The 13,922-nt window shown below is 43.7% G+C and overlaps 1 protein-coding gene across 6 annotated transcripts in view; it reads right to left on the reverse strand.

Moving 5' to 3' along the window:
* The window catches only part of ASTN2 (astrotactin 2), an 852,112-nt gene that overhangs the window by 45,044 nt on the left and 793,146 nt on the right, over positions 1-13,922 (reverse strand). For all 6 annotated transcript variants that reach the window (XM_038553226.1, XM_038553225.1, XM_038553224.1 and 3 more), the window contains one exon: positions 6,885-7,026. In XM_038553226.1, coding sequence (XP_038409154.1) covers positions 6,885-7,026 — 142 coding nt within the window. The remainder of the gene's footprint in view (positions 1-6,884; positions 7,027-13,922) is intronic.

The raw sequence follows: 13,922 nt of genomic DNA on the forward strand, positions 1-13,922 counted from the left end.
CCATATTGTTTCCAACTCATCTGGGCTTCCACAAAAGATCCTTCTGAACAGATTCTAATCCTTGACCCCCACCATTTCTACATGGCTAGTATCATGGTCTGGCCACGTGGAAATACGGAGTTCAGGCTGTGGAAATAAATCAGCTGAATTCAAAGCTTGGCTTCTCCTCTTATTAGCTTTGAGGCTTTGGTCAAGTTATCTGAACTCTCTGTGCCTTCGTAGCCGAATCTGTTTGACAAGAATAATAGTAGTGGCCTTAGTTGTTTAGAGGATTAAATTAGATAAAGTTTATGATAGGTATGTAGGTAGGTAGGCAGGCAGACAAATCTCATGATAGATATAGAGATACAGAGATGGGTACTGGACAACAGCCGGGCACATAGTGCGTATCGGTAAGAAAGGGGGTTGGCGGTTGTGAATGAGGGAAGGGGAAAAGTCAATGTCTCCAGATTTCTGCACTGATTTGGAAATTGATTCAAATCATTCAACAGCTAGGTATGAGATTCTTTACTGGCATCAGTCACTATTCTAGACACCAGGACAGACCGGCAGACACAGACCCTACTCTAGGCAGCTGACAGTCGGGTGAGAAAAGAGACAAAAAACAAACAAACAAACAAACAAACAAGCAGATACTAAATCATTACAGCTTTAGGAAGCACCATGGCTTTCTGCATCATATGTATGGCAGGCGGGATCCACTGCAGATAATTGGGTCAAGGAAGGCCTTTCTAAGGAGACAGCGTGATGACATGCAATTACAAACATGAAGGAGAAAGGGAACCCTCACGGCATTACTCCTGGGAAGAGCCAGGACAAGTCCACCCTGGGAAAAGGGAAGAGGTAGATGCAGAGACCTTGAGGAAGGAAGAAACTGCTACATTCTAGCACGTGTGTCTGGGGACGATGAGTAAAGGGCCGATGTCGGAGATAAAGGTTAAACATGCTCTTCAACTGGAAAGCTGTGAACACTGGTGCCAATGTGGCAACCCCAGGCCCGACTGCTTCAGTGAGGATTGCGGCCACAGATGGTAAGGACGGTGGTACTCCTCCTCCTGCCGCTTATTAAGTACCGACAGTGAGCTAGACGTCGTCCTGTGCCCTTTGTACGTTTCAGTTCACAGAATCCTCACAACCCTACGAGAAAGGTCCTCTTGCCATTCCATTTTACAGATGAAAAGCTGAAACTCAGAAAGCTTAAGAAATCTGCGCAAGGCCACACTGTCAGTAGGTGCTGGAGACAACGTAAAGGCCTCCTTCTGTCTGAGTTCGAAGGCATATTTTTAAATACGTACATGAGGTGGGGGTGGGAAGCGGCATATGGATTCAAAATGTCTACTACCCTCCCCATTGTTGATCTTTGACAAACGGAGTGATCAAGAAAACCCTTCAAGAGCCCATAACCTTATATATAAAAAAAAAAAAAATCAAAGTACTTCCTCCTCTACTACTCACGTCAATCCTTCTGACATGAGGAGGTATAACTAGTCATCTCATTTTATGGATCAGATTAATCAGCTCCATTTCACAGATGAGGAGGATGAGCATGAAATGCCCTACCCGGGGACCTGGGGGCTGCAGTCTGGGTCTTCTGGGCCCCAGTGTTCCTACCATTGCCAACAGGGATGCTTGTAGTTTGGAGACCCTCTTGCACTCATGCTCTGACAACTCCACACCGTGTGAAGGGCAAGGAGGGGACCGCATGTGGTAGTGGTGGGGGGTGGAGTAATAGAGTCAGCCTGGCTATGGATCTCAGCTCTATTTCTTCTTGTCATATCATTTTGGGCAAAATGTTTACCCCTTTAAGCCCCAGTTTTCCCACTGATGGAACAGGAGGTGACAATGATGGTGGCGCCAATGATATCAGACCCACAGGGTTACAGTGAGGATGAAATGAGACAGGCCACGTAACATCCCTGGAGTGGTTCCTGGCGCGTGGTAGATGCTCAGTCTACTACCACCACCCCGACTACTGTTATTATCCAGGAAGTACTGAGAGCACCGAGAATCAGGACTTTGGGGTAGTGTCTATTCCCCACCTCTGTGTGCAGGTCATAGAGCACAGAGTTTAACCTTTCCATCTCACAGATGAGAATATCAGGGTCAGGGGAGGGGAGACGAGCTGGCCCCAGGTCTCACTGGGAGCAAGTGTGGGAATTGCTGTCTGACTCCTGACCTCGGGCTCTTTTTTCACAACGCCTTCTCTGCTCTAGGGCCCTGGTTTTCCTTTTACTCCTTTGCTCCAACTCCACCCATCCCTGCTGAGAAGGAACTCCTCCCCTTCCCTGAGCCTCTGGTCCCACCATGGATGTTGGCACATGGTTGCAGTACCCAGGCTCCCTTGGCATTCTTTTCACAGAGCTGAGGCCAGGGAGGTGAAGGACGGGCCTGGGGCAAGCCTCCGAATGTGTGGGAATGAGCTTCCCCCCGCCCCAGGAATTGGGCCTGGCTGCTGCTGCATGTTTGCTCAGGACCCTTTGGCAGTCATCCATGATTAGAGAAAGGCAAGGCCGCCAAGACAAGACAGAGGCTAATTACCTTGGGTAATAGGAAATTGGGGAACGGCGACAAGAAGGGTGTCTAGGCCTTTAGCCAGGCAAGGGCAGGGCCCACGGATGCCTAGCCCGGCCTGACCCATCAACCCTGAGTGGAGATTCCTGCCCAGGGGTCACTCACCAGCTCCAATAACCCAAGGGTGCAGGAGCTGGCCACACTGTCAGACCTTCCGGGGACCCTCTGCTCTGCTGCTCTTTGTTTGTTTTCATTCAAAAGCAAAACAAATGGAACAAACAAGGAAATTCAATTTAAACAGGGCCCAAATGCTGATGTTTCTGTTTTGCTACACCGGGGTGAGCTTAGGACAGAAAATCAGCCTTGACTTTCACTCCTCCAATTGGTCTCAACCCTGCGGTGCTGTGTAAAATTACACGGATGAAGGGGCCGCAAAAGCAATTTGCTTTCCTAGGTGGGGTGGAGATTCAGAAAGAGAGGCAGACAGACAGAGAGGAACCCAGACTCCAGTAAGAAATAGGACAGAGAAACTGAGATACAGAGACAAACAGAAGTTAAGAGAATAACAAAGAGAAAGGCAGAGAAGGAACGATGGGGCGAGTGGCAGAGGGACAAAGACAGTGAGCTATGCAGAATACACTAGCACAGAGAGAGGGAGTGGAAGGGAGGAGAGATGGACAGAGATGCAAGGAGGCACAGTGGGATAAAACAAAAGTGAGAGAGGTAGGAAAGTAGGGAGGGCAGGAGCCCAGGAGGAGAAGGAGAGAGAGAACGAGAAGAATCCTGTGGCCAAAGTGTGCATTTCTTGAACTCCCAAGCTGGGGTGGATCGAACACACTTTCATGTTGAAGGTTCTGAAACTGCAAAATAAGGAGGCGACATGAAGATTTAGCCCAAGGTCCCAGACATAGAAGTGGTAGCAGCGAGATGTGAACTCAGACCACCTGCCTGAGAGCCGCGTCCTCTACGCCTGTGCCACCTGAATCCTATCATACCTCTGGCAGTATCAGTGGGGGACTTGATGCCCTGGGCTTAATTAAAACCCATGCTCTTTGGACCCAGGCTCTCTTTCCATCCTATTTCATTCCCAAAGGATGCTGGATGGTCATTTTTTCCCAGGGCTAGCAGCAACCCAACCTGCCCCATGGGGAATGGCTCCTCCAGGATTGTCCTTATTAAAGATGCAGATAATCAGCAACAGAGTCAAGGAGAACAAAGCAGTGACTATATGCAAGGCATTCTGTAAACCCTGTCTGTGGAGTTTCTCACTTAATGCTCTTCTCTTTAACCCCATAGGATCAAGACAATTACCAGCTCCCTGTTTTCTGAAGAAGACACTGTTGCATAGAGCAGTGAGAAATGGCTTTCCCCAGGGCAGGTTATGAGTAACAAAAGGGCAGTATCAGGATTTGCACTCAGCTCAGCCAGTCCCCAAAGCCTGTGTTCCTCCTACTGCCACACACAGCCTTTTTGACCCAAGAGTAAGAAAACTAATCCTGGTAAGGAACAAGCAAGCAGAAAATGAGAAACCCCAAGAACTGACAATGCAACTATTTTAAAACTCAAGACTCAGTTGGTTAGACTTTATAGGAGAGCCACCAGCAGGATGAGAGAAGGGTCCAAACCACATCCTGGGCTCCTTGTCAGAGCAGCCCAGATTCCAGAGCCATTAATACAATCAATTTTAAAAAATAAAATACAGGAGTGTTCAGAGATAGGGATGACAAGCTCATGACAAACACATTTCCAGGATAGAAGAAGAAAGGATGGTCCTACTTCAAGAGGTGGGAAAGGGGTAGGGGGTGTTGAGCAAAAGGAAAAGAAGAGGTGAGGGGAAAACTACCATCACTTTTCAAGAATGTCAACTGATTTGTCAGCTCTGGGTGTTAACTGCTTTGGGGGTTCCCTAAAACATTGCATTGCTCTCTACATAATGGGCCCGTAGGATTCCACAATGTCACCCAGAGACAGGGTTACTACTTGTATCTCAATGAATAGGAACCACCTGCCAGGGCTCTGTCCCTCTCTGCTAGATACTATCCCAGTAAGTTGGCAAAAGGAGGAGAAGAGAGTTAAAATTAATTATTAGCATAACAAGGACAACAGAGGTAACAGTGGTCATAGCTAACTCTTCTTAAGATTCTTCCTGGGAGCTCATCACCAACTGGAGAGCTTTTGTTCACAAACCATCTCATCAAATCCTCTTCAGGTCCCAGGGAGTCAGACACCGTTATTACCCACATCTTCAAAGAGGAGAAAAGGGAAGCTCGGAAGGTTGAAAAGCTCACTCAGTGTCATGTAACTCATAAGTGCAGGTTATAGAGATTTGAACCCAGACCTGTCTGCCTTCAGTATATGCCCATAATGAGGGACAGAGGAACCAAAAGTCAGCCATCATGAAATCTTTCAAAAATGTTAACTTTCTTCATATAATCACAGTTTTTAGAGTTGGAAAAGGCCTTATACCTCTTAATCCAGGCACATACTTGTATTTTGGAGCAATCCTAGAGCCTAAGAGGTTACTGTCAGCACTTATTGATTAAGTAGCTATGGAGTCATGCTCTCAATATCCGGATCCCAAGTCATCACTTAAGGCCTGAGGCAAACACTACTGCCTCTGGAGAGTTTGCCGAGATGTCCCACCAGAAGAGATCTGATAGCCTACCGTATTTTAGAGATTCCATTCCCAGAGCTCTCATTGTTCCCAATCGATTTTGCTATTCTGACAAAATAAAACTCGGGCTCCAACATCTATGAGACAGTCAGTGGCAAAGCCAGGGTCAGAGGCCCAATTTCTAGAATACAGTGATATTCCTGAGTTTGGTGCATGAATCTCTTGGGTGTTATCAATGAGCCCAAATATGTTGTGTAATCAAAGGAGTGCCATGGTCTTTAGAAAAGTTATATCTTCCAGAGGAAGTAGGGATGGGATGTGGTTTGGAGGTGAAGGAGATTTGGACTGTGGAGGTGTTTCTTCTTTAATTCTCATGCGACTCTATGGCCTAGGTTTTATTATTACTTTTTTACTGAGGCTTATCGAGGAAAAGCAATTTATCTAAGGCGACATAACTAAAAATGTCAAAGCCAGATCTGAATCCACAGTCTGTGGCCTTTTGTATCACCATTAAGTTAGAAGTCATTTGAGAAGAGAACCTTTGTCTCATCAGATTCATACCCGCAATTTTTAGCTTTGTACCAAGTTGTAGGGACCCCTCAGGAACCGTCTGCTGAGTAAGTAAGTGAGTTACAAATGAGTAAGTAAAAATATAAATGAATGAAAAAAATGATGAATAAGTAAGTGAATGAATTATGGAGTAAGAGTGGATGAACAGATGAATAAATGGATGGATGGATGGTAGAGAAAAGGAAAGGGGAGAGAAAGGGATAGAAGGAGGGAGGGATTAATGATTTTGGGAAAATGGGTACATGGGTGGATCACTGAGTAGATAAAAAAACATAAACGATTTCAATAATTGGTGAAATTGGTTGCTAAGGGAAGGGGCTTATAGTTTTTATAATTAGGGTACACGAAGACAGGTTGTCTCTAGAATCCTATGTTATAGCTTATGATGGATGCATCCCAATGTGACAATACTCACTGAGAGGGGAACAAAAGAAAGATGAGCCCCTTTTCCCTCTGAGATTAACAGATGCACCTCAGAACTACATCCTTTTGCATCTTTAGAAATTTGAATGCAATGACTCCATGCACTCTGTGAAGGGGTGATAATGGCAGTATTTCTAAGGGGAGCAGCTGAATCTAGTAAAACAAACTAACAAATATATATGTATACAAATATATATGTATTTCAGATATGCTAATATAATCTTTTTCAGAAAAGATCTCATGGAATTGAGAAAGGAACACCAGACAGGTACTCCTGTCCCAGCCCTTCTTGGTAACTTGCCACATTTCCTCTCTGGGTCACAGATTCTTCATTAGTAGAAGAAATAGTTTGAGTTCCCTGGTCTCCCTGGGCCCTTTAGCACTAACCCTGTATGATTCTATGGCTTACTGTGGCCACACTTCTCCAATGGACACTTCTAAATCTCAGAATCTCAAGGTGCACATATAGACTGGCCTACAAGACATTTGGTTGGCCTGGACAGATTACTTGTGCCTTGCCTCTCAGACTTAAAACTGTCCTATTTCACACTCCCCATGCACCCAGCATATCTTACTTGTAGAGGGATACCTGGGTGGCTCAGCAGTTGAGAATCTGCCTTCGCTCGATGCATGGTCCCTGAGTCTCAGGATAGAGTTCCTCATCAGGCTCCTAACAGGGAGCCTGCTTCTCCCTCTGCCTGTGTCTCTGCCTCTGTGTGTCTTTCATGAATAAATAAATAAATAATCTTAAAATAAAAAATCTTACTTGTAGAGACCGTCGGGCTCCAGACACTTGAAGATGACAGAGTAGATACTGACTTCAGGGACCTCTCCATGGCTCCGACCAGCTGCTACACATGATGTGCCCAGGCCCGAGAGTAAGTCATCCGCAAAACTCAGGAACTCTCCTGGGGGGAGACAAAGAAAGATGAGCTCCCCAGCTCAGGCCTTGGTGAGCAGACAGTCTTACTGCTGTCCAGACCCATAAAATGTCTGGATATCATCATCAGGAGGATTAGTGGACAAAACAAGCACAGCACATGAAATGACACAGATTAGCGTCTAGCCCTAATGACTCTGTTTAAATTTATGCTGGAATTTTCTCAAAAGTGGGCATACTAATACCTACCTATATGAAACTACAGCAAGGCTCAAATGACATAAATTATTGTGTACCAGAAATGCATGAAAAGCAACAGGGGGATAGTGCTTTCTGTCCAGAGTAACTTTTCTGGTCTTGTTACTGCAATAACTTTCCTCTTAATTACCTGAGCAAGGCCCTTCCTTCTTGGGATTGCAATCTCCTTCCCGGTATAACAAAGAAATTGGACCAGGGATGTAAGACAGGTTTCCAATCACATGGTCACTCTTCATGTGGTGCTACTAGATTCATGAAGTGTTATGTTGAGATGGACAGAAACCTGGTCCAACTAAGGGGGAAAGAGTTCTATGACTGATGAATGATGAAGCCGTGAGACCCGAAGGGACAGTGGAAGAACAAGTGCCTTGAACGCCATGATTTCTAAAGTCGATTGAAGCCACTGGATTTCAGGAAGCAGTTGAAGTTTACCAGAAGTAGCCCTGACTAAAAAGAATAACTGAACATTTAAGATCTTGGGATCTACTCTTAGGTCTGATAAGAAGTTGTTGGATAGCTTTGGACAACTGAATTCCCATTTCTGTGCCTTAGTTTTCTCCTCTGTAGAGTCAAAGTGGTAAAATCACTATTAGAGCTTTTAAAAAAATAAAATGGAAACACAGATGTGCACAAAGATTAAGCTATGTGGACAAACATCACAGTACTATCTAAACCAAGAAGGATTTAGGGGCGCCTGGGTGGCTCAGTGGTTGAACATCTGCCTTCAGCTCAGGTCATGACCCCGGGGTCCCAGGATCGAGTCCCACGTCAGGCTCCCCATGAGGAGCCTGCTTCTCTATCTGATCTGCCTGTGTCTCTGCCTCTCTCTGTGTGTCTCTCATGAATAAATAAATAAAATCTTAAAAAAATAAAAATAAACCAAGAAGAATTTAGAAACAACTAAACGTTCAATGATATAGAAACAGCAATATCAATTATAGTTCAATGATACAATGGAATATTTTACAGCTATTAAAAACAATATTGTGGAAGAATATGAAATAATATGAAAAGATACTAAGTTAAAAAACAGGCTACACTGTTATAGAATAATCTAATTTTTAGTGGAAATTGTACATGTATATCTATTTAGAAAGAGAAGGAAGAAATTATAGCAAATGCATAATAGTGGCTTTGTCTGTAAAGTGAGATAAGCAAAAATAAGAGAGAAAAAATATCCATTACCTGCTTTTTTAAAAAAAATTATCTACAATGAACATGTATTACTTTCGTAACAAGGAAAAAAATCAATAAAAAATTACTTAAAAATAGATAAAATACATGAGCCAGACTAAATGGCCTCTAAGTTCCCTTCCAATTCTAAAATTGGGTGATTTAGGAGCAAAGCAAACATGTGAGTTATTTTATACCACAGAGTATGGAATAATATGAGGCCTCCCTTCTGTTCATTCTTTCTCTTTCTTGTGTGACATGGAATGGCTCATACTCTCTACTCACTTATTCTTAGTAACAAGCAAGAGGAAGATGTCCATTCAACTAAATCCTCTCTACTCAATGTTAAGGATAATCCAATATAATGGAACTATCATGGAAGAGTAATATTGGCCAATTGTCTGAGAAGTCTGTGACCCAAGGGAGGCAGGGAACTGGGAGGACAGGACATACAGATCACCCCCTCTTGGTCTTTCAAAGAAAAGTTTCATTCTTCACTCTAAATAAATGATGTAGCACCTCTTCACCTGAACTGTCTGGACGGCCCTGGGATTTCAGGTAAACAACAGTTCTATAAAGTATTTGTCCCTATGGCCCAATATAGCAGATCTGATGTGTAGCGTTCTTTGTTTTCCACCCTTTACAAAGACAACTACGGTTCATAGACATGATACATAGGTGCCAGAGCAAGTGTCTGAATCAGGCTGACGTCAGCAACATGCAAGTTTACCTGCTATTGTCACACAGACTTGGGACTGAATTCTGTTTCCACCATTTACTGCAAGTCTCCTCACCTTTCAAAGTCTCGGTTCTCCTTTCTGTAATATGGGGTCAGTAACTCTTACTGAGTTTGGAGTCTAGAAAGAAAGGCCAAGGCTAAGAAGAAATTCTTTGTCTAGAACCAGCAGTTTTGCTGGAAAATGAAAAGGTAAATGAAAGCTTTATTCACTGAAGATTTGGGCCTCCCCTATTTCTTCCACAGGCCTCTTATGTGAGCTTCTTCCATAGTAAAAACATAAACTAACAATGCCTCTCTGCCAACAGGTACCAAAGCAGAACAATGTACAGGGTGAAAAAGGAAGAAAGGGGCGGGGTGGGGGGGGGCATGAAATTACTCACAGGAGGGAGTAAGGGCTTTGTTTCTCTTGGTTTCTTAGGATTTCAAGTCTGGCAGCTTACAGTTGTTTTCTTTGAGCTTGGACCCATGTCTGTCTGCTTTTCAATTTGTTTCTAGATAGCCATTGAAAGAGTTGGCCCCTCATGAGGGAACTCAGTATTCCTGTGGCCTGTATGAACTATCTTCAAGCCAAAATATGGTTGACATTCACTTACAAATGGGCATAGCTTTCCAGAGATTTCAATCCATTTCAGAATAATTTGGACCCTGGATCAAAGCCTCATAACATGTCTGATAGGTCAGTAAGATAGGCACACAGTTCTAAAGGTTTATAGGCTCAGTTCAAGTGAAGAAACTGGATAGCATGTCATATATAACTAGTCTTATCGAGGGCATTATAAAGATTCATAGGGCCCATTCTGTTTGGAACTATAAACACATAATGACCTTCAAATGAGAAGAGTTAAAAGGAAGGAAATTGACATTTAGTACCAAATTTTCTTTTTTGTTTGTTTGTTTGTTTGTCACAATATTCAATCATTAATTCAGTGAGTTAAATGTTAGTATCTTCGTTGTAAAGCTGAGGTCAAGCTCATAAATTTAGGGAGGGACAGAGCTGAGGTTGGAACCCATACCCTCCTAACTCCAAAGCCATACCTTTTCTTTTATAGTATGCTGCCTCCTAGAGAAAGGTGAAAAACAACAGTGTTAGAAAGTGAGCTTTCTCAATTCAGTGAGAATTTGCCACTGTTCGGTTTGCAACTGAGTTCATGCCACTCTTAGATCTACGGGCTTGCGGAATGAAACAACAAAAGAAATGGTCCCTGACCTTCTATGGCTTGTAATCTGACAACAGGAAGAGTTCCCAAATACAAGAACAGGCCCATAAAGTAAACTGTGAGATTGCTGTTCTTGGCACTCTATTCCAGAAGGTTTAAATGTAACCTAGGTGGAGACAGGTGAATGAGGCAATCCTTCACTGTCCTTGCTCACTCAGTGGAGGGGGTACTAAGAAAGGCTTTTTTATGCACAAATGAAAATCAGAAAAAAAAAAAAAAAAAAAGAAAATCAGGGCCATCCAATACATGCATTGGGGTTCCACTGTACCCGAAGTCTGGCAGTGGGACAACTGAATGAACAATACTATAGGACAGTGGTTAAGGTGCTGGGGTCTGAATTTACTATGCTGCCTCGGATTAAATCCTGGTTTACTCCCACTTACAGCTTGCCTTTGACAGGTTTCTTGACTCTCTACATCTATTTCCTCATCTGTAAAATGGATATCATAATAGTATCTAACATAGCATTGTGAATATCATATAGAATTGCATATATTGCTTACAAATCAATTAGCACAATGTCTGGCACATGATACAGTAAGGGCTCAAAAATATGTTAACTCTCATTGTTTTTGTTATTATTGTCATCATAACAGAGAAGAAATATAAGGACTCTTAGGAACTATTTTAAAAAATAAATTATTATTATTTTTATATTTTTATTTTCATTTTCATTTTTATTTTTATTTTTTTATTTTTATTTTTATTTTTATTATTTTTATTTTTATTTTTATTTTTATTTATTTTTATTTTTACCTAACCTTGTATCCTATCCTTTTACAGTTGGGAACTGAAGCCTAGTGAAGGAAAGTGGCACATCCATGGCCACACACAAAGTAGGAAGTCAACTTGGAACAAAAGTTTCATCTCTTGACTCTTACAACCTATGTGATAATTCTTATCAGCCAGCCTAGGAGATAAAATCGCTGAGAACTGAAGACTTGTTCTCCAACTTCTGACCAACTATATTCAACATGAATGTGAACTCTATTTATTTTGGGCCAGGTGCTGTGCTAGGCACACAGTTCCACCCTGCCATCTTCCTAAACGTGGACTCCCTGAGAAAGATAAAAAACCCAGGAAAGACACGATTCAACAGGTTTCCACTGTTGTAATCTACTCTAGCAGGGGTTTGCCAATTAGAATGTGCAGAACTCCAGGGTTGACGAGGAATGGCAGACGTGGTCGGGGCTCAAGTCTTTCTCCTCCATCTCCACGCTAACTTCAAACCAGATCAACACCAGTTTGATCTATTGTATATACTGATGGTCTAGGTCTTATTTAAATCGGGGAAAACACTGTTTTTTTTTTTTTTTTAAATGTTTGCTTGTAAGTTTTACTGCTAAAAATGTTTGAATCCTAAAACCCTGCCACATTCCCCGATAGAAATACGAGGTTCAGGAATGTTGCACCCCCACTTAAGGCGTCGCAGCCACTCTGGGGCAGCGTCCAGGATCAAACCTATCCCTTTGGCTTCTGAGCTCCACGTGGCCTTCCTGTAGGACTCTCTGCCTGCACGACCCCTGTCCTCTCCTCCCTGGCATGGTGTGGCCGTGTGGCAGGGCCCTCCCAGGCCCAGGCTGCTGCCGCCACCGCCTCACCCATGCCTGTCCAAGATTCTAACATTCTTTCTCTGTTTTTCTTTCCTTGAAAACAGATAGGGAGTTGGGAGTCGCTGTACAGGAATGTGCCTGTTCCCCATTACGGCTCTTCTGGGGCTGTAACCCGAGTGGGCTTGGGCCAGACCCCCACACATTTCTTTATCCACTCAGACTCAAGCCCCGCTCTCATTACAATCCACAGAAAAGGTCAATCACGATTCTGCTGAAGCCTCAGAACCAACCCAACAAAGCACAGAGTAATTTTTGTAAAGGCCCCACCCCCAGCCTCAATCCCTTCTCCTTTTCTCACTCCCTCAAATCCTCTGCCTCCTTGATTTCTCCATCTCTCTCTCTCTCTCTCTCTCTCTCTTTCTCTCCCCCCTCACCCTCTCGCTTCTGATTGAGTTGAGGTCACAGTCAAAGCTGGCCACAAGAGCAAATTGAAAACAGGCTGGGAGAAAACCAGCAAAGAATTCCCAAACGTAAGGGGCGGGAGTCGTGAGTTATTTAGCCCAGGTGGGGAGAAAGGTCCCCGGCTCAGGCCTCCGTGCTCTTTTCAGGAAACGCCAAGGGGATCTGGAGGCCACTCTGGGCCTGGCCTTGCTCTAACCTGCGGATGCTCCCTGCTGTGGTGCCCAGGAGAAGCAGGACTCTGGCTCTCCCACCTGGCCTTTGCTTGGGCAAATGTAGAAATTCACGGTCACAGACAAGATGCTTTTTTTTTTTTTTTTTTGAGAGGCTCACACTTATCAGCTGCAGTTGGTTTGTTTCTGCCAAACGTGGTATTTTAAATCTGAAGAGCCAGGGTCTGACTCTTACCTTTATCATAGTGGCCCATATGAGATAGAGGAAAGGCAGTGGGTTTGGGGGGGCAGATGAGACCTGGTTTTGAAGCCAGGCCCCATCATCAGGAACTTACTTCAACTTTTAGAGACTGCTTCTGTAGCACCAGAGAATCGGGTAAGGAATCAATAATTTATGCAGGATTCCAGCTACATGGATGGTTTACCAATGTGAGTGCTCTCTTCTCCCTGTTACCATACTTCCGTCGGGTCTCCTCGGTTTGTCTCATGACAAAATTTTTAGTGGTGAAACTCAGTTGCTTTTAGATACATTATATAATACCTAACTCTCTAAACTTACTTTTTTTTTTCCAAAAGAAAGTAATGTTTAAAAATAAGGGAGGGAAGAAGGATGGAGGGCAGACAAAGAGAGAAGGAGAGTGAAAAAGGAAGTGTTAACTTCGCTCTCATCATATAGCATCACAGTTTTACTTACATTGTCTGGATTAAGCAATCAAAACAACCCCATCTTGACTAATGTTCAATAAAATGTAAAGATTTAGGTTAACTTGTGCTTTTTTAAGTGAGGAAATAGGCTGAAGGTAGGCCAAGCGACTTACCTTATAGCTTCCTATACTTTCCCCACTGCACATGTGCCAACAGACTGTGAGATGCTCTCCTAGCAGGTTGTGTTCTGGACACCTCTGTGTCGTCAGGACCCAGCGTCAGGCTGGCCATGCAGATAATATGTGGCAGTCCACAAAACTGAACTCCAGTGGCTGAAGCCTGAATCCGCCCCCATCTCCCCAATACCGTATATTAAAACCCTCAGGCTGCCTCCTGAGTGACCCCTTTAAGGAGTGCATCGGACTCCAACAGTATAAGAGAAAAGGGACTGCTCCCCCCCAAAAAAATGACTCTCAAAAAAGCAATGGTGGTCAGGTGAACATCTACATAAGATGTAGATGTCACATAAGAACGCTTATGTGACAAAAGTTGTGCACGGGGATTTCCAGCTCATCCCCATGCCTGTTCTCTAGTGGACACCTGTTGGTTGGACCTGCACTAAATCCATGCCTCCTTCTATGAAGAGCACCCCAGGTTTCTACTGGGGAACCAGCTCTCTGCCAACTTTAATCTATGTGATTTTGCTG

This window comes from Canis lupus, chromosome 11 (assembly GCF_011100685.1).
Source record: "Canis lupus familiaris isolate Mischka breed German Shepherd chromosome 11, alternate assembly UU_Cfam_GSD_1.0, whole genome shotgun sequence".
In the NCBI taxonomy this organism is placed as follows: domain Eukaryota; kingdom Metazoa; phylum Chordata; class Mammalia; order Carnivora; family Canidae; genus Canis; species Canis lupus.